This window comes from Solanum stenotomum, chromosome 1 (genome assembly GCF_019186545.1).
Source record: "Solanum stenotomum isolate F172 chromosome 1, ASM1918654v1, whole genome shotgun sequence".
Taxonomy (NCBI): domain Eukaryota; kingdom Viridiplantae; phylum Streptophyta; class Magnoliopsida; order Solanales; family Solanaceae; genus Solanum; species Solanum stenotomum.
This window is the reverse complement of record NC_064282.1, coordinates 5,442,032-5,468,771: the sequence shown is the minus strand read 5'-3', so window position 1 is coordinate 5,468,771 and position 26,740 is coordinate 5,442,032. Positions and strand designations below refer to the sequence as shown.

General features: G+C 35.2%; 5 protein-coding genes across 6 annotated transcripts; 1 reads left to right on the top strand and 4 right to left on the bottom strand.

The window, feature by feature from the left end:
• Positions 1-580: 580 nt before the first annotated feature.
• LOC125852412 (putative F-box protein At3g25750) lies at positions 581-1,201 on the bottom strand. The gene has a single exon (XM_049532150.1). It carries the CDS (start codon positions 1,157-1,159, stop codon positions 581-583), a length of 579 nt encoding a protein of 192 aa, XP_049388107.1. The 5' UTR covers positions 1,160-1,201.
• Positions 1,202-1,210: 9 nt separating this feature from the next.
• LOC125852395 (uncharacterized) lies at positions 1,211-1,731 on the bottom strand (the record flags this gene model as incomplete). Its single annotated transcript, XM_049532137.1, has 1 exon — positions 1,211-1,731. A coding segment is annotated over exon 1 (504 nt), but the record flags the coding sequence as incomplete, so codon positions are not given.
• A 1,619-nt stretch (positions 1,732-3,350) lies between these two features.
• On the bottom strand, positions 3,351-7,680 carry LOC125876583 (uncharacterized). Of its 2 annotated transcripts, none has more exons than XM_049557806.1 (9): positions 7,426-7,636; positions 6,104-6,168; positions 5,826-5,887; positions 4,739-5,737; positions 4,551-4,626; positions 4,325-4,447; positions 4,201-4,245; positions 3,987-4,082; positions 3,351-3,866 (listed from the first exon to the last, which is right to left on the bottom strand). In XM_049557806.1, exons 1-9 carry the CDS (start codon positions 7,604-7,606, stop codon positions 3,531-3,533), a joined length of 1,983 nt encoding a protein of 660 aa, XP_049413763.1. In that variant the 5' UTR covers positions 7,607-7,636; the 3' UTR covers positions 3,351-3,530. The 2 variants fall into 2 exon arrangements, with proteins under 2 accessions (XP_049413763.1, XP_049413754.1); XM_049557797.1 differs by lacking the exon at positions 6,104-6,168 and adding an exon at positions 6,704-6,768 and having other exon boundaries at positions 3,362-3,866; positions 7,426-7,680.
• A 1,197-nt stretch (positions 7,681-8,877) lies between these two features.
• Positions 8,878-12,661, top strand: LOC125853109 (uncharacterized). The gene is made up of 4 exons (XM_049532784.1): positions 8,878-9,020; positions 9,919-10,096; positions 11,415-11,676; positions 11,851-12,661. Exons 2-4 carry the CDS (start codon positions 9,928-9,930, stop codon positions 12,194-12,196), a joined length of 777 nt encoding a protein of 258 aa, XP_049388741.1. The 5' UTR covers positions 8,878-9,020; positions 9,919-9,927; the 3' UTR covers positions 12,197-12,661.
• A 7,808-nt stretch (positions 12,662-20,469) lies between these two features.
• Positions 20,470-26,464, bottom strand: LOC125843915 (DUF21 domain-containing protein At4g33700-like). The gene is made up of 11 exons (XM_049523142.1): positions 25,857-26,464; positions 25,006-25,082; positions 24,825-24,908; positions 23,677-23,790; positions 23,429-23,515; positions 23,036-23,175; positions 22,860-22,947; positions 22,009-22,082; positions 21,147-21,274; positions 20,795-21,060; positions 20,470-20,688 (listed from the first exon to the last, which is right to left on the bottom strand). The coding sequence occupies exons 1-11, from the start codon at positions 26,032-26,034 to the stop codon at positions 20,644-20,646; spliced, it is 1,281 nt and encodes a 426-aa protein (XP_049379099.1). The 5' UTR covers positions 26,035-26,464; the 3' UTR covers positions 20,470-20,643.
• Positions 26,465-26,740: the final 276 nt, after the last annotated feature.

Below are 26,740 nucleotides of genomic sequence, written 5' to 3'. Positions count from 1 at the left end.
TGATAAAAAACGAACATCTCCATGATATTTTTCGCTTTGAACCAGCAACAACGAGGGAATGTAGTGATGATTTTGAACTGCACAAACCTGAATTTGAAGAGGTGTTTTTTCGAGTTTTTGTACCTGAAGTAAAAAGAAGGGATTGCATAAAGAGGATACCTAGTTCTGTGCTGAACAAGTGAACAATGATCCAAACAGAGTGTAAGTCGTGGAACAAGCATAGAAGTCTAGCAGCACAGACCAAGGCTGGGTTTATTGCCTGATGAATAACTTGACTGAAATATTGTTATCAAATTGCTAATATTTCATTAAATTACTCAGGTTTAGGATGATTTGAATTTTAAATTTTTATTATGTTGAGATATTGTAGTTTATTGAATTTTGAATTATGTAAAAAAAAAATTAAGTTGGCAATTTAAATTCAGCTTTTTTTGTTGCATCATCTTTTAAAAAAACCAACAATGGTATCAAACGGATCTTCATAAGAGTTGTTTCAACAAGTTATACTTTATGTCCAATTTCACATGACATGTTAGAATGATAATACAACATACATGAGATACTGAATCATAAACGTGTTTCATCGTCGTGATGATTTTCCAGTTATTGGCTCCTCCCAAGTTGGGTTTTTAATCTCGGAACCAGCATCATCATAACAAGGGGTAATGTAACCACTTCTCATATCATACAGTCTCCAACCATCAATGGAATGATGAGTAAAATAGACACAGTTGTTTCTGCAGCCAACTTGACTTGCAGGCACTGACATACAGCAATTAATCCCCGCAAATAACGTTCTATCTCCAAGGTTGTCCAGCTTTAACCATGACAAATCTTCAATCTGCAGCTTGAACACTTCCACTTTGTCCACTATCCTGTTTGATCTTTCTGAGATCAAGAAAATGAGCAAGATTTCCCCATTAGACTCAAGAAAGTACTCAATGAACCGCATTGAGTAGTTTGAAGGAATGGCTTGTTTTCTACTTAATCGCGTGACTTGAAACTGAGATTCATCACTCTCTTCTATTACTGCAAGGGTCCCCTGCAAACTTAGTGCATAAAACTTCCTGTCAAAGATAATGGCATTACAGAATTGTATCAGTTGCCCCTTAGGATCATTCGGATCAATAAGGCCATTTTGGTTGCATTCTTGTTTCATCCATTTTTGGTTTTGTCCTAACTGATGAACCACAAAAGTTGGGAAACAACAACAGCACCAACCATAACTGGAATAAGGAAATAAAAATGATATTTTGCGATTGGATGGGGGAGTAGTCCAATAACCATAGCCTCCTTTGGAACTATTCAGAAAGCAGTAATCAATAGGTATCCTTTCTCCATACACGATCGACCAAGGTGAGTAGCAGTGAAAATGCTTCCAAGGATCATAACGTGGCCTTGTTCTACCATGCCACCAATAGCAACCAGATTCTTCGAATGAGAGATTGAACGTATGCTGCTGAGTTTTGCAATAGTATTGAGGTTCATTTGAAAGCTCAAGCCATGGTGATTGTGCAATAGAACTACATTTCTTGGAAGCACATCTCCATGATTTAGTAACACCAGCAGGACCTATGGATTCAATTAAATTTGAACGTCTCCGTTGCTTTTTGAGAAAGTTGAGTAGCTTTTCAGGAAGATTTCGCCATGGTTCCACATAGGCTGACTCTTCTTTAGATGAAATTTTCTGTTTCCTCCTATCATTTGGAGCCATGTTTAGATATTGTCGAAAAGAACAAGGTTTAATTCTGATCTTGTCTGACAATCCCAAAAATGCTTTTATAATCTAATCCTCCCCGTCCCAGCTGCTTATTTTATTTAGTCTTAGGCTCCAAGAAATAAGATAGTTTGACTTCTTCAATAATTATTGTATTATTTATGTTTATTTATCAATTGGATATATAAAAATATTCAATAAGGTGCAGAGATCAATTGTGATTTTGAAGGAATTCTTTTTTATAGGTTGAGTGTCCATTCCTTCCAACATAATAAGGCATCTAAATAGTCAACTCAGCTATTTATTGAAAGAATCTACCACTAACCTTGTTCTCCAAGAGATCAACTACCTTGGAGGCTATGTTTATTTGGTGGCCACATCTGATCTTGGTCACTTTTAAGCCTCAGCCTCAAGCCACATTCCCATACCATTTCCTTCTCGAGCTCTCGTTTTGCAAAAAAAAATAACATGGTTCAAAAAGTTAAGAAGGAAAAGAATCAAATTTCATCAAAGAAAGAAACCAATACTAGCCCAAGGCCATGGCCAAATCTTCCCAAAGAACTCACCAGCTTAATCTCAAATGAACACAGTCTAATGGAAAACATCAGTTTTAGTGGTGTCACCAAGTCATGGAGATCAGCAAAGTCAAAAAGTTGTAGGCCAAGAGGGAAGTCCCTATGGCCACAACTCACTGAAATTCAACAAAACACGAATCATTCTCACTGCTTCCATATCTGGTTTTATATGGGAGATTACTGGCCTTATGGTAGAAGATGGAGAACATGGAAGGACCCTTGGATATATTTCAAGGGTCATTCCCATGGTCAACTAATAGCAGTTGGACGCTATCCAGATGATATCTTTTTGTGGAAATCCTACAGAGGGACTTACTGTAAACTTCCAACATGGGATACTCGCGTTCCATTCAAGTTTGCAACTTTATCTACATTTCATCCCATGGATCTCAAAGGTCATGGGAAAACCTGTATAATTATGGTGTTAACAGGAGATTCTTCCCCAGCTTTTGTGTTCTGTAAAATGGGACTCGGAAAAGAATGTGTGTGGAAAAAACAAGGCTGTAATGTCACTGATCCTTTTGGCTCAGGTGAACATTTTCAGTTCATAAATGCCATTGGCTTTAATGGGAAATTCTATGCATTGAGTTTGCAGGGAACCATTGTAGTTATTGAAGACATTGATTCTAGCCTTAGTGTCACTAAGATCAGCTCAAGCAGGGCTGTTTTAGTTGAATCAGAAGGGGAAATCTTATTGATTTTCTTAATCTCCAAAAGATCCATTAAGAAAGTAGATGATGTTGAAATTTACAGGCAAGATATTCCAAAACTGTTGTGGGTTAAGATGGAAAGCCTAGGGTAGAACATTGTTCGTCGAAGAGGAATGTTGTATGTGGATTAATGCCAACAAGCTAGGATGCAGGAGCAACTGCATATATTTTACTCAGCAAATAGGTGAAAACTGGTGGCTTATTCGACATGCAAGAAAAAGCAATATCACCAGCTCCTCAAAGCAGCCTTTTTGGTATTGAAACTTTGATGGAGAATTGATTACCAGGAACAACCTGAGTTACCTCCGTTGAAGTCCCTTCTGTAAACACAAATGAGTCCTCTGAAGTACATTCACAACTCAAGAATTAATGGAATTAACTTTGAATATTACAAGGGTGTTATAACAAGGGTGGGTATGCTAGTTTCTTCTGTAACTTTTGTGCATACATAACTCAAAACTTAATGTTCTACTCAAATGAATCATTTGAAGTACATACACACACAACTCAAGAATTAATTAAATCCTTTTACATGGGCACTTGTTCCACTAAGTTTCTTGTGCAACTTTTGGGCCGGTGAGTGCTGTGGAAGTGTGGCTCCTTTGGAATTGTCAGAGGCCTTCTTCCATGAGATAACATTCTGGAAGGCGTCAAAGCCTTAGCTTTGGAATAATTGTCAGCTGATGCTTCTTGTATTATAGTGAGTTGCTGACCTTGTCTCAAACATGATACCATAGGAGATTTAGCATTTCTTAAATTGGCCGTCTTTAATTGTGTAGCATTAGATCTCTCTGGTGTTATACTGGATTTCCTCAATCGCACTTTCCCGTCTGAAGTCTTACTGCTTTTTATCCCACTCTCATTCTGCAAATTATCAGATATGACATGGTTTAAAATCTTCCTACCTTTCCTAGCCAAGTGATTCTGGTAAAAAATGAAACATACTAACAAATTAAAGAAAATCTCAAGATACACGACACTTACGGATAAATCATTTTGCAAGCCCTTTGAATCTTTCTCATTGCCTTCAGGATTGTCTTTGGTGCATCTGTTTTTGTTGTCAGGATCTTCTACATTACCCTAAATACCACAAGCAACATATTCAAGAGAAGATTTAATTACCACGGTGACATAATTCCAACAGGAAATGGTTCCCCCCTAGTTGTGGCAATGAAAAGATTGATTGAATATCACTCACCTGTTTTTTCCTTTGTAAGTCAGCTTCCCTAAGAATTCCCCTTTCCTGAAAATCCATTGCTCAGTCATAAGCATTTAATACTTACTATTATAAATCAAGTAAAATAAAGAATATAATTGCCTACATCAGTTCTTAGCCTGAAAGGTTTAGGATTTGTAGGCTTTGGCTTCTTGGGCTTCATCCCTGAAGCTCCAGCATTTGTAGAAAGCAAACTTTCCTTGAGATTCCTGGCTGCTGGTTGAGCATTCTGTACACATTAATCATATTACATAGTGGTCAACACATTGCATTCATAGAAATTATCTCATTTGAAGACTGAAGCTAAAAGAGGAAAAAGAAGAAAGAAATACCTTCTTGACAATTTTTTGTATCTTCTGCACCCCAAGAACTTTTTGTCCAGTCTGGTTTAAATTGTTGGTGGGACTTCTGCAATCAAATTTTATACACATAAGCACCATTGTGACAACTAGTTGTGTAAAAAATAGCTTGAAGAGGTTTTGGATTAAAACATGTCAAGAAAAGCAAGCTGATTCTAGACCTGTTCTCATCGGGGACGGAAACGTTCTCTTTGTCATCACTGTCCTGCCCCTCACAAATGGAATGGTCCATAGTATTCAATTCGGTACCATTATGATCCTCTCCAGTTGGTAGTTGACTTTGTGGGAGATCATCTCCCACCAAATCTTTCTGATCAGCATCGCATTTCAATTCATCTGTCACGGCATCTGCTGATGCCAAATCCATATTTTTGGTAGAATGTATAGCTGAGCAGAAATTAGCTGGCTGTGAAGAAATTTTATGGTTGTCTAAAGCAGTAGCAATCTCTTTGTTACCGTCTCTCAACGCTAAATCAACTTCTGTCTTGCTGCATTCATTTTTTGCCATGTTCTTGGAGGGGCACTGCTTACCCAATTTAGCTTGGTTCTGAATGTTAGTTGAGTGCAAAGGTCTGGATTCCCTTGGTACTCGAGTTTGAGACTTTCTGGTATTCGTGGGGGTCTTGCTTTTGTCCTTCTGAGGATTTCTGTTCCTCATAGCATCTCTGCAATTAGGTTTTGTATCCTTTGACTTCCCGGAATAATTCAGTAGACGCTTCTTTTGATCTGTTATCTCTAACTTCTTGATTCCTTGACATAATTTGGTTAAGGGGATTCGCAGTTCCACTGATTTCTTTAAACTGATGGCTTTCTTAGGGGAGTGGAAGACCAAAGCCTTTGCTATGATCCTATTCCTTGGAACATCAAGTGCTGCAGGCTTTGGATTTTGCACACTATGAAAGGAATTTGGATTTGGAAGACATTTTTTGTTCCTTGGGGTTGTTAGATACTTGGCAGCAACTTGTCTTCCTCTTATTTTTGGAGTGGCAGTTGACTTTGATGGATGACCAGCCTTCTCTTTATCTTCAATCAATTTATGAGAACTGGTCTTCTCTTTGTCTTCAATCAATTTACGAGAAATGGTTGAAACAGCAGCTAACTTTGACAGTCTAGACTTGGAAAATTTTGCTGGCACTGTAAGTGGGCACTTTAAGTTCTTGCTGAAAAATTAAATTAAATTGATGTCAACTGTCAAGTAGTGAAACAATGAGATAAACATAAACTTTATTAGTATTTGATCTACTATACCCTGCAGCATGTCTGCTTAGAGCTTTCTGAAGTCTAACATTGGGGCTTCTAGCAGCCATTACCTGATTACAAAGAAAACAACATTAAAAACATAGAATTTCAGTACAATATCAATAAAGCCATCAGTCATTATATATACAACAACTAGTACTACTACGCCTCAATCTCAAGCAAATTTGTTGCTGGCTACATGAATCCTTATTGTTCATATCACTGTTAAATTTAAGCTCTGGTTAGTCGTTATATCCAGAAGGAAAAATTGCAATCAAGGAACTTACTCGGAGGACGAAATCTTTGTAGATTTTCTCTGAGTCCATTTCTTCTTCATGTTTCTGGTCGCAGCCTGAAAACAGAACAGAAGTCATACACTTTTGGAGTTCCAACAACTAAAAAGTTCAAGAAATTTATAACTTGAATCTTTCCACTGAACAACTAATAAGTTACAGAAATCATCAATTCACAACCCCCGTTCCTCTCCTCTCACACCCCAATGCCCCTCAAATTAGGCTTTTCTAAAGTTGAAATAACATATTCTTTGTCTGTTGGTGCGGACTGTGGTCCACTATCTTGTACAATAATATGTGTAAAAGCAGCTAACTACTAATCTCATACACATCTTTGAACAATCTTGACTAGTTAAGCATCACAAATTCCTAATTACGAACTTTGAAGGTAAAACTACAACAAGAACAACATACCCAATATAATTCCACAAGTGGGGTTCGGACGTAGGTAAAACTAGACATTGCTTTCAACTGCTCTTTCAACTCGACTGGNTGTTGCTGGCTACATGAATCCTTATTGTTCATATCACTGTTAAATTTAAGCTCTGGTTAGTCGTTATATCCAGAAGGAAAAATTGCAATCAAGGAACTTACTCGGAGGACGAAATCTTTGTAGATTTTCTCTGAGTCCATTTCTTCTTCATGTTTCTGGTCGCAGCCTGAAAACAGAACAGAAGTCATACACTTTTGGAGTTCCAACAACTAAAAAGTTCAAGAAATTTATAACTTGAATCTTTCCGCTCAACAACTAATAAATTACAGAAATCATCAACTCACAACCCCCCGTTCCCCTCCTCTCACACCCCAATGCCCCTCAAATTAGTCTTTTCTAAAGTTGAAATAACATATTCTTTGTCTGTTGGTGCGGACTGTGGTCCATTATCTTGTACAATAATATGTGTAAAAGCAGCTAACTACCAATCTCATACACATCTTTGAACAATCTTGACTAGTTAAAGCATCACAAATTCCTAATTACGAAAATCAAAGGTAAAACTACAACAAGAACAACATACCCAATATAATTCCACAAGTGGGGTTTGGGGACGTAGGTAAAACTAGAGCTAGGTTAAATTCATCTTAAGACAGAAGAGTACAATAATTCATATCAAATTGCCAATCGCACTCAAAACCTGAACAAGATTCAAGAATCAGATCTACTGATACCTAAAGAAATTCTGAAAAGCTCAATTGGAGCTCTTAGTTAAGAGAACCCAGTCAATCATTAAATGCACAAAATAAAGTAAACAGAGAGAGGGAAGAGTTCAATTAAAGTAGAATTTATAGACAAAATTTTTTTAAAAAGTTTTACATACCAACACGGAGACAGAACCAGTAACGATCATCAGGGCGGTAGTAGTCGGGAGTTGAGAAATCTACGAACTTTGGGGCTTCAATTCTCTCGTAAAAAACTTCATCATCTGCCTCTTCGTCTTCTCCTGCTCCGTCTACGTCCATCTCGGGCTCGATTTCCGGCTGATGCTTATCTTCTGCCATTAATTGGAGCGTCAACACAGTGATTTGTGAGAGAGAAGACAAAAAGAGAAAGGCAAGAAACACTGTGGGTTTTGTTGGTGTTTTTTCTATGACAAGCGAGAAAGGCGGATTGAGTTTTAAACAACTGAACTGACATGTTTGTAAGTAGCCGTTACAATGGCAGTTTAGTCATTTCAACCACATCCAGGGCCACTTTTGTAACTTCGTCCGATACATGAATCTAATTAAAGTTAGCGTTTAAGTTAAGTTTATGCATGCGCTACTTCCTCAGTTCTTGTTTACATGTCCTTATTAAGAATAAATGTTTTTTAATATTTGTTATTTTATAAAATTAATACATAAATAATATTATTCTATCTAGTTTACTTTTAAGAATTATTAGCCTGTAAAATATGCCTAAAAAATTAAGTAAATCATTCATGTCCATTGGTCAAATTAATTAATTAAAATAAATTAATTCATGTTTATTAATTGAAAACTTGACTTGAAGAGAACGTTAGAGAAGAGTAACAATGGTAAACTTATCTAAGTTTTTTAAGGACATGAAATCTAAAATGATGACAACTAAATAGGTACGGAGGGAGTGTTAATTATGAAAAATCCGTGTGGTGCACGATTCAATATTTGTTCATAAATTTATTTTCAAAAATAATGTTAATTACCTGATTTAAAATTTTTAATCTAAAATAAGTTATACATATTTGTATAGTGATAAATTATCTCATTAAATATAAAATAAATATTTAACAAATATTATAAGCAAAATGAAGGAGATAAGTTGATTGCATTCTTGGTGGAATACCTTCGTTAAAGTTGATGAATTTCATGAAAAATAATTTTTAAAAAATGCTTATTGTAAAAAAAATGAACCCAAAAATAAAAGCAAAAAGTGAATAAATGTACACACATTTCATGATTCAAATCCAAAATCTAAGGAAACAAAATTGGGCTACATGAAACCCTAAAAGAGAGCCCAAAGTGTTGAACTTCTTGCCCAAACCAAGAGAAATAGGAGTGGATTTGATTTGATGATGCTAATAAATGTCACTTTTACCTTATTCAATAGGCGCGTATTTTGTCTAAATTTTGATCACTTTTTTCCTTATTTTTGTTAGTAGTTAGTTTTGGAAGTATTTTTATATGCGTTTTTAGTTTAAAAGTTTCCTAATTATTATTTTCCTAAATTTAGAATTGGAATCCCATACAATAATTTAGTTGTTTTCAAAAGACTTATTAATATTAAATAACGATAAATACATAGAGTAATTATGTATATTCTAACTTAGGAAGGGTATTTTGGTCCTTGGCGTTCTTTCCGCCATTGCTTCATAGGAAGTTTCTCGTATAGGAATCAAGATTTTACATCAGATTTGGTCCTTCCAAGCGCAGGTTGTCTCTTGTTCTCTCTTCCCAGGTATGTATGTATCTATCTCCTTCATCTTTAGGGTTTACTCTTATCTGTCGGTTCTTGCTCTGCTTTTGATCTCGACTTGTGTTTCTTCGTTTAATCAAATTTATTTCTTTTCTGTGCGATTTGGCGTCTTCCGATGTATATATATGTGTGTGTGTGTTCGTTATTGGAACTGAATTTAGGGCTTTTTGGTTCTTTCCGGGATTTGGGATTTTTGAGGGCCTAAACCCACTGCTTTAGGGTTGAGCCGCCCTTGGTTGATCAAAGTCTCAAATTTCAAGTATTTTATGAATTCCATCTTATCTTTTGTAATGGGTTGGTTTTACAGCAAATTATGTATCTCTATGCCTGACTTGTGTTGTACCGTATGGCTCCATTGTGGAATCCCTTTCAGTTATGGATTTACTAATTTTTCGTATTGCCTACACATAGAAGATAGCTCTAGTTTATATCAAAAGACAAATTATGCCTGAATTCTGGAATGAATATAAAGGATTCATATAGTCAAACCCAACTAGCGTGGGGCTGGGACGTAATTGATTTGTTGATTCTTATCTATGAAGAAAGAAGATGCTTTTACTGGGCGTTTTGCATATTTAAAACGTATATGTTGTATTTCAGAACAACTTACTTTGATAGAACTTAGAAGTCATCATTGCCTTCCCACTACGGTTATGGGATCGGCTAATTTTATATGTCACCTTCAGACAGACAAATCTTGGATTTGAAGGCAATGGCTGCACAATTTGAATGATTAATGTAATTACAAATATCTTCTTAGATTTGGTTTATAGGTAGTCGGAGCTGCCCATATGCTGGATCTACCTCTGCTGCAAGATTTCATTTATTTGACCAGTTGCTGTTCTGCATCGTAAACCATGCCTCTTGTGTAATGTTATAGGTGCTGGATATGGATTTGGAGACAGAGAATAGAATTGCGACAATTCTTCTGAAAGAGGCTGCAGAATTGCGGCGGCAAGCACAGTCAGAGGGTGCACTTTCTTATCTTCATCGGCCTAATGTCAGGGGGCGACCAAATTCACGGTTTTTAACAGCAACTGTTCTTGGAGTACAACAAGGTAAGCATCACTTTTATTTCCCATCTAGTTCTAGCTTTTTGTTATGGTCTGATCCATTATTTCTCATTTTCCGTCTTTAAAAACACTTTCACCCAAAGTAAATCAATATCTGGCTGCACTTAATTGGAGTTAGTGTCAGTTATTCAGCTAGTTTTACTTTCTCTAGGCAGAAATTTGGTGGTAAGTTCTACTAGCTTAACTTACCACCAAATTTAGAGTGTAGTGTAGTGAAAACAAATATGAAAGCTTAGAATAGCCAACTGGTGCAAAAGATTTTTAAGTGAAAACGAAGTATGGAAGCTTAGAGTATGATCTCTTGTGGCTTTGAATTTTGGATTCTTTAAGCCAAGGTTGGGAGTACTATAAGACTAATTATAAAAGTATCAGTGAGTGAAGGAAATAGAAGAAGAAATAGGATGCAAAAGCCTCCTACTAACAAGGGAAAAAATTAACCAAGTCAAAGACCATGCAGAAGAGTAAAGGGCCTTCTGTTGGAAGAACTACTTCTTCCACTTTGTGCATACGTGCATTGTTGTATCAGTATCTTCTGCAAGAGGAGGATGCTAAACATTTAATTTTACATTTTAGCTTCACATAGTGAGGTTTGGAATTTATTCTTCAATATGGTCCACATCAGTTGTGTTATGTCTAGGGCTATTAGGCAGCTTCGTTAATGCTCGACAGGCAAAGGATTTGGAAAACATAAGAGGAGGATCTGGGATACAATTCCAGCTTGCATTTGGTGGGTTGGTGATATGGAAAGAAAGAAATCAAATATATTTTTAAAGCAAATTATGAGAAAATATTTTTTTGGATTTTTGGTGTAGATTAGAAGATGTTTACACAGTGGATGATATGTTAGAATTTCTCAGCTTCCTACAGTAATGTATAGGAACTGAGTTTTTTGTAATTCTGTGGCAGTCTTTGTGTACGCTGTGTTCAAGAAAATCCCTAACCTATCTTAAAAAAAAGGAGGTGGTATCTCTCGCGTGAGTATTTTGAAATCAAGTGATTGCATAAGCACCTCACGCATACATTCAAGTTGTGTTCAAGATAATATAAGGACTATTTCATACATATGCTTATTTGTTTTTCCTCAATTTTGTTTCGTGTGAATGATGTTTTGCTGCCTTAGTAGGTTGTGTAGGACTCGATGTGTGAAGAATCTACATGAACACTATGGTTGTCAGTCTGGAAAATGTGAAAGTGTAGTTTCTTTGAAGGGTAAAATTAGTCTCATATAAGGCACAATGGACAGGTCTCATATATTAGTGCTCTAGTTTGCATCTTTTTGTGACTTAAATTTTACCAATTGCAGCTAACCGGGCTGTTGAAGTAAATGAGATGTGGAAGTTAAGGCAGAAAGAGGTGGAGCTTGAAAACAGGATCAAGGGAAGGTCGGCAGAAAAGAACAGTGATACAAAGTGTCATAATTTTAGTGTCTCGGAAAGGAGGTCACGTGAGAGATATGATACTGATTCTGGCACAAGGGGATCAAAGAAAAGGAAGATACAAGATTCTCATTCAAGTGAAGATGAAGGATTGAGAGATGCTGAAATTGAGGAATTTCTACATTCGAGGTCAGTCTTTCTTTCAAAACATCTATTCGCGCAATGACAAAAGAAAATGAAGAAGGAAATCAGACCACGTCTTTTTGTGGCTGCATGCATTAAGTCTTATACTTTCACTTGTCTTTAGGGTGTCAAAACCTCAATTTGCCTCACATAACAAATTGAACATTTTGTTGTTGGCAGGGTCAAGCGAGGCAGGGGGACTGTTGGGTCACGGATGGATGAAGCTGGTCCGTACCTTCGTTCTAGTCCAGATCCCAGAGAAAAAGAGTCAGCAAGTCCTGAGATGAAACTAAGCAAAGGTAGCGGGTATCATGTTGTCGTTGGGCCAGAGAAGCCCATCTGGCTGAATTCCCCTGGTTCTTCAGAAAATGAATCTCTGTCAGATGATAAGAGAAAGGCCCCAAAGAAGGCTAAATCCAGTAAGCACCATGACCACTGTAGGAAACATAGATCAAAAAAGAAGTCCAAGGACAAGGAGGATAAAAGGAGGAGAAGAGAGGAGAAAAGACTCAAACGTCAAAGATAGATAGTATTCCCTTAGCGGTATATGATAACTTATCTGGTCCTTGTTGATTCATAGGTTCGTTCAGATGTTAAACGTCTCAACTCTTGCTCCTGCTTCATGGAAGTTCCATTTGTTGTGTACTTTTGTATATTTTGCACATTTCTCCTGTGAAGATTACCTTTCATTTCTCATGCGCACTTCAACAAAAATCAATGTAAGCTTCTTCAAAAAACAAGGTCAGTATAACTCGTTTATTGCATCTTGTAAGCATGGCTTGCCAACCGGTTGATTTGACCCCAACTCGCTTGTCTCTGCTGTTTAGTCATGTTTGAGCGGATCTTACTAGTGTCTATAACTATGGTGTGCTCAGCTAGCTCAAATTGTCTTCCTTTTCAACACTGATGTATGTTTTCAGCTTTACCTGGGCATTGTTCATGTCAAAGAAATAAATGAATACCAGTGATGGGCTTTGGATTTTGGTTTGTACTTTGGCTGTCCTTTACTCAAAATAAGAGGAAGATAGATTGACAAGGTATCAGAAGGCTTGGATTAGTTTGTAATTCTCAAACTGCAACAGCCAACAAATATGTTTTGATGATCTAATGCTTTTAGTTTGCAGCTCAGAATTTACAAATTCAGTGCAGGTGTAACAGTTGTTTTCTCGGATGCATTTGAGTTCAGAGCCAAAATGGCCACTTCTTAAAGCAAATATATTAAAAGGGACAATGTGCTTGAAATCCAAGGACAAACAATTTTCTGAACTGCTGGTGTCAAACAGCCGTTTGGCCATTTTTCTTTAAAAATTGTTTGGTTGACGGTGAATGCAGTTGTTCAATGGTATTTTTAGTCCTTTTCTGTAGTATTTATCTAGATTATGTACAAATAATGCTTTATATGATTATATTTTATCTTAAGTATCGGAAAATTTTAAAAAAGAAGTAAGAAATCACTTATTTTCTTGAACATTTTCCTTTCCTATTTAACACACCCTAAAAAGTCCATACACTTGCGTATATCGATCAACTGAAGAACCTTTTTCTCTATAAGAGGAGTCATTTTCTTAATTGGAATATAAATCCACAATCAAACTCGTCAATACGAAATAAACACTAAACAAATTCCCACTTCTCTATTAATTAATTATGGTGATCCAAGTTTAATCAGATGGAAGAATTAAGAAAGTTGAAGATGACTGATGAATATCTGTTGTCCACTTTAATCGTTTCGTTTTTTGCACTGATATTTTTGTTGTATAATAATCATCTCAGAATTAGGAAGATAATTATAAAGAAGAGCAAGAAATTAGGGGTGTGTTTGGTATGAAGGAAAATGTTTCCATGAAAAATATTTTCCTAGAAAATGTTTTCTTGAAAAATAAGTGAATTTCTAACTTATTTTTTCATATTTGGTTGGTAAGTAGAAAATAATTTCTAATGTTTGATTGGTGAATGAAAAATATTTTCAGAAAATATCTTTTATTTTTTATTAAGACTAAAAAATATGTTTTGGGAAAATAATTTCTGATTCAACTCAGATAATTGATCTAGGACTCGACTCCGACACTCAAACTAGGACAAGACTCCAATGACCGTTCCAAAATTCGACCCGGAGATTTGATCTAGGAACTGACCTAGGACTTGATCAGGAAAAAAAATTTCAAAAACAATTTNAAGTTGAAGATGACTGATGAATATCTGTTGTCCACTTTAATCGTTTCGTTTTTTGCACTGATATTTTTGTTGTATAATAATCATCTCAGAATTAGGAAGATAATTATAAAGAAGAGCAAGAAATTAGGGGTGTGTTTGGTATGAAGGAAAATGTTTCCATGAAAAATGTTTTCTTGAAAAATTAGTGAATTTCTAACTTATTTTTTCATGTTTGGTTGGTAAGTAGAAAATAATTTCTAATGTTTGGTTGGTGAATGAAAAATATTTTCAGAAAATATCTTTTATTTTTTATTAAGCCTAAAAAATATGTTTTAGGAAAATAATTTCTGATTCAACTCAGATAATTGATCTAGGACTCGACCCCGACACCCAAACTAGGATAAAACTCCAATGACCGTTCCAAAATTCGACCCGGAGATTTGATCCAGGAACTGACCCAAACTTTCGACCCAGGACTTGATCAGGAAAATTATTTTCAAAAACAATTTTTTTTTTCTAAAAAAATTGACGGGGTCGCAGGGTGGGGGGAGGTTGTTGGCGTAAAAAATGAAAAAAAATTAAATTATAAATATTTCCCAAAAATAACTTTTTCTTAAAAAATAAAAATTGATGGGGTGGGTGTGGCGCGAGGGGGGTGGGGTAGGGAAGGTGGCGTAATAAATGAAAAATTTTTAAATTTGAAATATTTCCCAAAAACATTTTTTTCTTGATGGGAATGGCCTGGGTGGGGGTGGCCGGAGGAACAGAGTAAGGGTGGCATAAAAATGATTTTTTTTTTAATTTGAAATATTTTCCAAAAATAATTTTTTTGGGGGGTTGTGGGGAGGGGGGGAGGGGGGGAGGGGGGGGGAGGGGAGGGAGTGGTAGGGGTTTGGTGAGGTAAAAAAGAATCTTAAAATTTAAAATATTTTTCAAATAATTTTTATTTTTTTGTTTGAGGGAGGTGGTTTGGTGATAGAGATAAAAATATATTTGAAATTTTAAAATAAATTTTATTTGTTTAATGGGGAGGGTCGGATACGGGTATGGGTAGGGTAAGAAAAAAAAATTAAAGGATGAAGTAGAGTTTTGAAAAATGTTTTACTTAATTTTGAAAGGGAAGCCATTTTTCTTAAATTTGAGAAATATGAGTTGATTTGGAAAATATTTTTCAAGCATTTAAGCCAACCAAATATCGAAAAATTGAAAAATATTTTCCATAAAATGTTTTTCCTCCATACCAAACACACCCTAGGTAAGCCAACTTTTTATTAAAAATATTCTATGTAAGTCGCTTAAAATAAAATATGCTTAAAAACGTATTAAGTAACAATAATGATATTTTTTACCAAACTATTAAGGATGTAACTGGGGTAGGGCGGGGCAAGCCTTCACCTATTAGGATTTTGCCCTGCCTACCTTGCGCAGGTTGTATTTTTTTCAAATTTTGGCCCCATTGAGCCCTATCTATGTTTTCTTTATTTCACTGTATTCTTTTTAACTTTTTGATTTTGTAGTTCAGCATTATAACATTTTACAGTGAAAGGCTTACTATTCATACGTATTGTAAAATGAAATTAATGAGTAAAATGACATGCTTTGTTCGGAAAATGTTTTCTTTCATACCAAACACACCCTTAATGTCAAAAATCGAGTAGAAATTATGTATATTTTAATCTCGAAATAGGATTAGAAAATCACAAGAAATCGACAAAATTTCTATAATCTTCAAATCCAGTATCTGACAAATGAGTAGAAAGTCAGTCTTTAATTTTAGCAATGAAGTAAAAAAATTGAAAATTTCAATCTCAATGACGTATAGATTTTCTTATTATTATTATTTTTAATCAATAATGACATATAGATAATTTTAATCTCAATGACCTATAGAGTCACTATAAGAATTATCACGTTCTTGTAATTACAAAGAGGGTAGAAAATAGCTACAGGCAATAGCTAGTTATAGCTTGCAAAAATTAAATATATTTTTAATCTTTTTTTATGGTATTTATTTAGATTGTGTACAAATAATATAATTTTTTCTCAAGTATCGGAAAATTAAAAAGAAAAAGTAAAAAATCACTTCTTTAAAAAAAAACATTTTCCTTTAGAAAATCAAAAAGATAATTTATCTTTGTGTCCATTTTACCCTTACTATTAAATATAACACATTTTTTAAAGTATTAAATTTAATAAAATCAAAGAATAATATAATATTATTACCCCTACTATTTATTATTCTATTTCTTAAAGAATGTGTCGAATTAATAGTGAACAATTATGATTGAAAAAGTCTAATATATCGATCAACGGACGTTCCTTTTTCTCAATAAAGGGGGGCATTTTCTTAGTTGGAATATAAATCCACAATCAAACTCGTCAATACGAAGTAAACATTAAGCAAATATTGCCACTTCTCTCTATTATAACTATAAAAAAAAAAAATTAATTCTAGGGATCGGAGTTTAATCAGCTGGAAGGAAGAATTAAGAAAGAGATTATTGATATTTATATGTTGTCCACTTTAATCGTTTCGTTTCTTGCACTTATATTTTTGCTTGTTAAATTAGGTCTTAGGCCTAACTCACACCCCAAAAGCTAGCTCAAAGGGAGAAGGATTGCTCAAGCCTTATAAGGAGTCCACCAATCTCATTAACCACCGGATACAGGCCTTGCTCTGATACCATGTTAAATTAGGTCTTAAGTCTAACTCACACCCCAAAAGCTAGCTCAAAGGAAGGAGGATTGCCCAAGCCTTATAAGGAGTCCACCCATCTCATTAACCACCGATGTGGGACTTTTGTCATTCTTTAACATTTGTTATTAATGAATGTTTAAATGATGAAGGAAAAAATACTGATGTTATCATTGTCGGTGCTGGCGTTGCTGGTTCAGCTTTGGCCTGCACTCTTGCCAAGGTACCTACCATTNTCAAACTCGTCAATACGAAGTAAACATTAAGCAAATATTGCCACTTCTCTCTATTATAAATATAAAAAAAAAAAAAAAAATTCTAGGGATCGGAGTTTAATCAGCTGGAAGGAAGAATTAAGAAAGATAGAGATTATTGATATTTATATGTTGTCCACTTTAATCGTTTCGTTTCTTGCACTTATATTTTTGCTGTATAATAATCATCTCAGAATTAGGAAAATAATTACCCCAACATCGGGTGAGAGGCTCTGCTTTGATACCATGTTAAATTAAGTCTTAGGCCTAACTCACACCCCAAAAGCTAGCTCAAAGGGAGGAGGATTGCCCAAGCCTTATAAGGAGTCCACCCATTTCATTAACCACCGATGTGAAATTTTTGTCATTCTTTAACTATTAGTAATTAATGAATGTTTAAATGATGACGGAAAAAATACGGATGTTATCATTGTCGGTGCTGGCGTTGCTGGGTCAGCTTTGGCCCGCACTCTTGCCAAGGTATCTACCATTTTCATTTATTTTTGTAATCTTCTCATGTGATTTTTTATATTTTTGGTATATATATTTTTTAATTGGTTTTAAATTTGATATTTGTATGTATTTACTTAGTGAGTCATATTATTTGTATTAGTACCTAAGTGTGATAGCGATTGTCAATATTGATATATAATTGGTAATAATGGTGATTGTGATGGCAAAGGTGGTTACTGATGGTGACCAGTAATTGGCGATGGTAATGAAAGAGAGGTAGTTAGTGGTGATGATGGTGAAAATTATTTACTCATAAAAATACGACTTAAAAATTGTGATTACCACGCTTAGAACAATTTATTAAACATAAGGCTGCATTTAGCTTAAAGGACCTGAGTGGCTGCTGTTACTAGATAATTGTTATAACTAAAAATACATAGGTTAACAAAAATCAATTTATCTCAAAAAATATTTATTCATAGTAATATTTAGTAACATAAATAATTATTCTTTTCCGGTAATGTAAATTACTCTCTCCGTTTCAAAAAATAAAATAGATTTTTCAATCTTTTAGTCTTAAACTAAAAATTATTCAAATATACCAAAATGTTATGTAATTTTGTGGTCGTTCTTTTTGAAACAGACGAAATATATGTAATGTTTATGTGATACAATTTACAGGATGGGCGGCGAGTTCAGAGAGGGACTTGAGTGAACCAGATAGAATGGTTGGTGAACTTCTACAACCTGGTGGCTATCTCAAATTACTTCACTTAGGCCTTCAAGGTACGTACGTATATATATTGAACTCCCTCCGTCAAAAACTATAGGTATAATATAAATATACCTTATAATTTGGTTTTAGTTGTTATTTATGCCCTTCAATTTTGGATGTGCACAAATAGACACTTAAATTTGTATAAAATTGAAGAAGTAGGCACACACGTTCTACGTGCCATACTACATGGAAAATGCCACATAAAGACACAAAATTGCCATGTAGGATGCCACGTAAAATGAATGTATCTATTTGTTCAATTTTGTACAAATAAATTGAACAAATAGACACATTCGTTTTACGTGACGTCCTACATAACAATTTTGTATCCTACGTGGCATCCTACAAGAATGTATTATGCCACGTAGGACGTGCATGTGTGTCTACTTGTTCAGTTTTATTCAAGTGTCTATTTGTGCACACTCATATATATGTTAGCTTAAGCCAAGTTAATAAGCACATCTTATTTTTTTTCTATTTTAAGTTTTATGTAAATATATTAGGTGTGATATATATATAAATCCACTACATGTGTACAGATTGTTTGAAAGATATAGATGCTCAAAGGGTAGTTGGACAAACTCTTTACAATGAGGAGGGAAAGCATATAATGCTATGGTATCCCTTAGAGAAATTTCATGCAGATGCAGATGTGTCCGCAAGATGTTTCCACTATGGACGTTTCATCCAAAAAATGAGACAAAAACTTGCTACCCTTCCCAAGTAGGTAATTTCATGTCCATCCTACGTAAATCGTAAGATTTTTCTTTAAGTGAATTGAGCAAATAATATGTGTACATAAAAGATGGTATCTTTTGTTACACCATACTCTAAACGTATCGCGGTATTTTTATAATTTTAATGCAGTGTAAGAGTTGAAGAAGGAACAGTAACATGTTTGATTGAAGAAAAGGGAAGTGTAAAGTACAAGACAAAAGAAGGAGAGCTAAGTGCTTATGCTCCTCTTACTATTGTTTGCGATGGTACTTTTTCAAATCTACGACGTTCTTTGTGCAATTCAAAGGTAAATTAAATTCATTAATTTATAAATATATATTGTGTATATTTAACAAATGTTTTTTTTTTTGTTATATATAGGTGAATATTTCGTCTAGTTTTGTTGGATTAATTCTAAAAAATTGTCAACTTCCACATGAGAACCATTCAGTTCTTATCATGTCAGACACCTCACCAATGTCAATTTATCCAGTTAGCAGCACTGAGATACGATGTATGATTCTTATTCCTGCTCAAACTCTTTCTTCTATGGCCAATGGAGATATAGTTAAATATGCATGTACTTCCAAATTCTATGACTCATTTTTTTTTAGTCACAGTCAAAAAGAATAATACATTCTTACACTTAGTAATGAGAGATGCATTCGTAAGAGCATCAAGTGACAAAGTAAACATAAGAAGAATGCAACTGAGAAGCATGCCTGCACAGAATTTTCAGACAAAACCAGGTTGCCTACTTATTGGAGACACCCTATAACAGGAATGACTTGCTCTTTCCGACGTACTTGTTCTTCGCGATCTTCTTAGAACTCTACCCAACTTAAATGATACTAACGCTGTCTCCAAATCTCTTCAACGGTTCGTGAGTACTCGGACAATTTATCACTCAACTAATAATTATAATCTGATCACGCTTGGTAGCTGCTAGCATCAACAATTAACATAGTGGCTGATGTATTATACCAATTAGTTCTCTCTGAACCAGCAAGAAAAGAGATAAGAGAAGCATGTTATGATTATATAAGCCTTGCCTTGGAGGGATATTTAAAAATGGATTAGCTGCTATGGTTGCTGGACTAAATCCAAAGCCTATCAGTTTGGCTTTTCATTTAATTGCTATAGGACTCTGCTGCTGCTCGTTTATTACTTCCATTTCCTGCCCCAAAGGCACTTTGCCGTCTTACCAAACTTCTTTATGTAAGTATATACATAACTAAACGAAATCTTTTATTTGTACTTAGTATTGATCTGGTTCTTTGATTTTCAGGTTGCAATTGGTATGATTCTCCCCATTATTAAAGCAGAAGGAATTATCTAGACAAATGTTCTTTCCAGCTACCTTTCTAGCCTACTATACGATTTATTAATGAATTTGAAAAAGTAAAGGTCGTAATATTTATAAGAAATAATAGCATCATCATGTATAAGATGAATAGGCTGAATATGTGTATATATCTAATAATCATATATAAATATATCCTTCGTTCTTTAGCCCCACCCACCCCGTTAGTTCTTTGTACACTATATATCTTTAACAAAATAGTTGACTAATTATATTCAACTATGAAAGTAAGGTTTATGTCTCTCTTTTCTAAGTGGTAGGGTTGATTGTCAAACCCCACAACCAAATAAATTGCACTTGTATTTTTTGAGTTTTTTTTTTTCCCATATATTCCCTTGGATTTTATGCGGACAGTTATTCCACTTGGAAATGTTATAAACAAGTCATACATTGCTGTGAAATAACCTTTTTGAGGCTACGTCTCTCTTCGGTAGACAAAAGTCTTGTACATAACGTCTAGAATGTTATACTATACTTGTTCTGAAGTCTAGCAAAATACATTTTTTATAATAAGACATCAAAAAATTCTAATTATACATTGTGTACGACATAACTACGATCATGAAACCTCCTCATGGTGATCCGTCTCATCAAAGATTTCCTCCTACACACAAAAAAAAAACAGAATTGACATGTATAGCGGCAGTAGTCTAGAAAAACATTAAAATATAAAAGTTCAACATATAATAGCAAATTGTATTAAGTTTCACCTGTAAAAGCTCTTCAATAACATCTTCCATAGTTATTATTCCAACAACCTCTTCCTCTTCTGGGAGTTTTGGCAGGGGATTTCCATCTATTGGCAGAATGTCCGCATACATATTTTTTGTCCACTTTTTGCTCCTAGTACTTTTGAATGAAGCATTTCCATTGTTAGGGAAACTCTTCCACTTCTGCAATGATCGTTTTGTCTTAAGACTCTTCTCGAGGGGAGGCTTTTCACCATCAATGTCTACCCTGACATCTTTCACGGGAGCTGGAAAGTAAAGAGGAGGTGGAGTGTCCAAATTAAAGAAGGTTTACATGTGATAAAAGAAAAATAACCCCACAGGCAAAACGTACTCTCTGCAGGGGATTTGCTAGCAGGCTGATCCATATCATCTTTGCACTGTCTTACTACCACAGCCATATGGCTATGACCTTTCTGAAACTCATTCAGGATGTCATCCAAATGCATAGAATCTGGGACCCTGCACCATAAGAAAAGAAATCATGAAGATGTTTATGAGGGATACTGGAAGCCCAAGAACAATCATCACACAGTAATTGCAACCTAAAATGAATGCAGCATCATTGACACAAACAAGGACTTCCATTCTTAGAAAACGTAAGATGACATAAAACACAAGACTAAAATATTTTCATCTTGAATAGACATGACACTATCACGGACAGCATTTAAGTTGCCCTGTCTACAATGAAGTTGAATATCTTGTTCACTTTCATGAGCCAATCTTTTATCATATCAATGCATTTTCAAATAATTTTAGAACTATCCATCTTCCTAAAAAACAAACTTACTTCAAATTAAAGTAAATCGTTTTTTTATTTCAGTTAAGATACCGGTAGAACCAACTCTCACTGAATGGAGTAATGTCATTCAATTTGGAATTACTGAAGTTAGGGATGTGGTGAAATATATCATGGAAAAGCTTTTCAACTGTGCTATACGACAATGAATTTCAGCTCTAGGCTGAACAGAACATAAAAAGGTTACATGCCAAAAGAACCTGAATTACTGAAAAGAAGACGGCAAAAAGAACTTGAATTTAAATTAAAGATACGCTGCTAACTGATCACAAAAAGTTAAATATATGCTGGGCAGCAATAAAAAAAAACAAAGAAAGCAGCAACCATAAACCAAAGAAAGCACAAGACTAATTTGCTTTTGCAGCCTCTCCAACACTTAAGATATAACATATACCTTGGGATTCTTCGGATGGTAACATTCTTCACAGGAGTTCCATCTTCAGGATGGACAGTCAACAAGTTCTTAACCTACAATGCCATAAAACAAGTAGACATTAATCATGAATACGGAACATAGACTTGTTTATAGATGTAGGCAGATGGTGGATGAGTACGATTAACTACACACATGAAACGACAAGGCAAAAGCAAGCTTAACTCTGAGAACACACTTAAATCTGAGACAGACCCGTGTTTAAGAACTTGATTTAGCTAGAGTTTATCATGATGAGTTACCAGAAGACATTGCATATCTCAACACTCGAGGCAGAATCTCAAGCATTTCATGATTGGAGGTGAGCTTATTCAACTGAATTCTTTGAGGAAATTGGAAGTTTTTAAACCATGTGGGGAAGTTATTAGTATAAAATCTGGTAATGTATCACCCCACATTTTTGTCTTGGGTAAAAATGAATTAAGAAATGATGATTGGGGAAAAGATATCACAAGCCCTTAAAGTTCCAAAAGCAGCCACCTAAGAGGACACTTTCCATATACTTTTAAGTAGTAGTGATATTTCTCTCACAAAGTTCCAACAGTGTATGGGTTTCATAGAAACCTACCGAGTCGCTACAAAGTCAAAATCACCATTCAAGTGGAACAAGAAATTGGAAGTAACTGGAGGATTTGTTAGATAACAGCTCTTTGGTTCATGAAACATAGAAACAAAGTCCTTCAAAGTTGGCAACAAGTGGGAAGTGAAATCAAACTTCGTGGAGAGGAATTGTTTTATTTTTGTGTCTAAATTAGGGAAGAAAATGCTTCCAATTACGTCGAGGGAAACTGCATGAATAAATCAATAATTACCAGAATTAACCCTATTATGTTTGTAGGTTGGTCATAGTAGACTGGTATCCTGCTATGCCCTTTCTCCAAAATCAAGTTCATCAGATTCCTGTACATAAATAGGGGAATATAGAGTATCAAGCAGCTGAAAAGGCAGTGATACATAAATCTATTATGACATCAAAAGATATAGAAACCTGTCCAGCGTCGCATTAATATCAATGGCAAAGATTTCAGATATCGGGGTCATTGCATCACTAGCTGTCTTGTCATGCAGCTCAAGAGCACCAGCAATTATCGTTGTCTCATCATGTGTAAGCTCTCCACCTTTACCAGCCTATTTACAAGGAAGTCATGGAATTAGAAGTATAAAACAACCAACACATGATAAGTAGAAATCCTAATTTAAGTGGTTTAGCAGTACAGATTCTCTAGATCGAAAACAAGTAGAATTCTTATCCAAGTGGATTAGAGGAAGCAATAAGTCAATTAGATGATACAGGAAATAAAAACAGCTAGATCTATGTGGCACTGTATTAGAAGCACAAACACATAACTGAATCAACAACATAGCTGCTTCAATTAATTACCTCATTCCCATGCAAATTTACTAGAGTTTTCAACTCAGCTCGTCGGAAAAGAGCTCTATTTCCATGTCCCAGCAGAAAGTCCAACAGCTGGAAATCACAGCAACTAAATGAGCTACTAATATAAAACAACTACCATCCCATAGCCAACATTTGATAATCGAACTTGGAATACAGTTGGCACTCAATTCAGAATGACAACTTTCAACTAGATGGGAAGTTAACATAAATCATTGCATAAAAGAGCCTACCTTGCTTATTGGATATGCAATAGGAAAACAGATGCAAACAAGAACACGAACAATTGGGGCTGTAGCTGCACCGATTGCAAGTCCATATCTTGAGCAAAGAGATTGTGGTATGATCTGCTCAACCACACAATAGAAAACATCACATGTAAATTCTCTAGAAATTGACAAAAAAGCGGCACATGTAAAAAAAAATTGAGAAAGAAAAGCAGCACATGTAAATGATCATGTGGTTTCACCAAACAGCTTAATTCTTTTGCTTTTAAGGAAAACTAATACATCCGAACTCTTGCTAAATTGTGTTTTTAGAACAATACATCTTTATTGAATTCCTTCTTCATTAAACAAGGAGGTACAGAACAATGAATAAGGAGCATTTTTCACCAGGACTTTGTTTACATGACACCCAGAATGTCAAGTAAGCCCAATGGCATCTTAAAGGCAACAATCCATGGATGGTAATGAGGTGCAGAAAGTAACCCCAAACCCAGAAGCTTGTTTGCCCGTTTCAACAATGCTGCAGAAGTTTCTTACTATATATTTCCTTCAAAAAGTTGAATAGAATTAATTGCACTTATTTGAGTGGTAGAATGTGATAACAACTTCATCCCAAAGTATTAAATAATCATAAAGCAAGAAAACTAATAATCCTTAATAAGTAAAGGGCATGGACTATCGCTATCCTAAGGAATCACATCACGTAATTAAAGTATATTCATTCTCACGTGTGTAAATTTGGTGTAGATAAATCCATAAAGGGCAGGGAGGCACACACACAATACAGGACCCTACTTCCCTTCCCATCTGGGTAGGTGCACGGGATTCGGGAATACCCAGCAACCTTCCCACCCAGTGTGATACCTAAATCCATGTCCTGATTTAGTCGGTTTTCAAGCATACTGAACAAAATAAAATCCTCACCTCGCCAAACAGAAGTACAAGTGAATTTGTTGCCCAAGTGTATAAATTTGAGGTAGATAATTCCATAAAGGGCAGTGAGGCGCACACACCATGTGGGACCCTATTTCCCTTCCCATCTGGGTGGGTGCACGGGAATACCCAACCACCCATCCCACCCAAGTATCATCCCTAAATCTATGCCCTGATTTAGACAGTTTTCAAGAATATACTCAACAAAATAAAATCCTCACCTCACCAAACAGAAGTATCAACGTGACAGAAATCAGTATAGCACCCCAAGCAGTAACTAGGCCGTCCAGAAATATGGGAAGTGCCTGAAAGGTTATCACACAATTTAAGAGCTAAGTAAATATCCAAAAATAATGCAAGAATAGCTTGTTGAAACATACAATCATAATCTTGCATATATACCTCCATAGCAGCAGCATTGCAAATAAGCAGAGTGCAAAGCAATAGATGCTGCTTTTTAACAACAGGCAAGATCTTCTCTGTTAAGACAAAAGCAAAAAGTCTTAATTGTGAAACCATAATTCCCTAAATGATAACTGTGATGAAATGCCATCAGATTATTTCAAAACCTTAAGACAATATTTAGTATCATCTACTTCTACAACCTATTGACGGCAGATAAAACCACTTATTGCATGCCTACCTCTCTCACTCTCAATTCATCATTCTCTAAAACCCTCTTTTCGAGATCGTCTAACTAAAAGAACCCACAAATTAAGTGTGTGGACAAGCAGTATCACAACAAATTTAAGTTCAGCATTCAAGGTTATTCCAACTAGTATTGAAATTATTTATGAGATCGAACTCCTAATTTGCGTTAAAAGACAAATTATTTAGTATTGGAATGAAATAAGCCCAAATTCAGCAAAGCTAGTTCAGATGATTTATATAATTGGCCCCAACTATTTTTGGATTGCAGCACAGGTGATCTTTGATTGATTCAAAGGTTGCTCAAGAAAGAAAGAAAATCATTTCTTAGCAGATAATTGGTCAGTCCCTAGCCCGTACAAAGTCTAAGCATTTTTATTGCTCAAAGATCTTGCGTTTATCATCTGGAAAAATCCAAGAACATTCATTAAAATAGACAGTATTTGCTATCGCACAAAATACACAATAGGAATCAAACTATCAAATCCACTTCATCATATACCATAAAAGCAGCCAAAAGTCAGCAACAGAGCAAAACTAACTTAACAACAGACGCACCGCCACAATGTTAACAGCAAAATAAGGCAGGAAAAAAGAAATAATACCAGCATTTTTACGATCAATTGGAGTTCCAGACTTGGCAAGGACTTCCAGATCAACTAGACTGAGCGACATAAGCCCTAGCGTAAGGCCAGACATCAACCCAGCGAAAAGTACCAGAAAAACAATTATCACAATATGTATGAAGAACCCTGTCTCGCAACATGTATACTCCACCGCCATTTACCTTCTCCTCCAAAAAAAGAAAAAAAAACTCCACCAACTGTGTAACCCTAGAAACCCTCAAAAACCTCAAAACTTAAATGTTAGAGAAACACAAGCCAGTACTCAATCACCTCCATTCTCTAAACTACCCAAATTTATATGTCCTCCAAAATAACTTCACACAAAAAATAAGTTCCAACAAAAAACAGCAGAAGAAAACAGTGCAACAGCTTTCAGAGGTCACAATTTCCTCGTTTATTTAAATAAGAATTTGAAACGGTAATTTGGAGAAACGGAAAGTATATGTAATATACTCTATTTTATTTTATGGATAAAAAAATGCTTGACAAGTGAGATTCGCCGGCGGCGGAATATACGACAACTACGGTGGAGATTATGGATAGGTATTCGCCGGAGAAAGAGGCTACGGTAGGAAGGTGACGTGTTAGCGTGGGAGAGAAGATGAAAGTGATGCAGCTGAACTATTGATATTCATATAAATTGATTGAAATTAAAGAAAAAATAAACTTTTTCTTACACATATTTTGCTCTTTTTTTATTTTAGTTTGTCGGTTTATGACTTTATCTTTGACATTTTTTTTTCTAACTTTACACCTCTGTTTTCCTTTTCTTCATAATATCGCAAAGTTGTTAGGAGTACCAGAATATATGGAGTTAAAAAAAAAATGCGCTAGCAATTTTTTTCCAGAAACGGTTACTATAA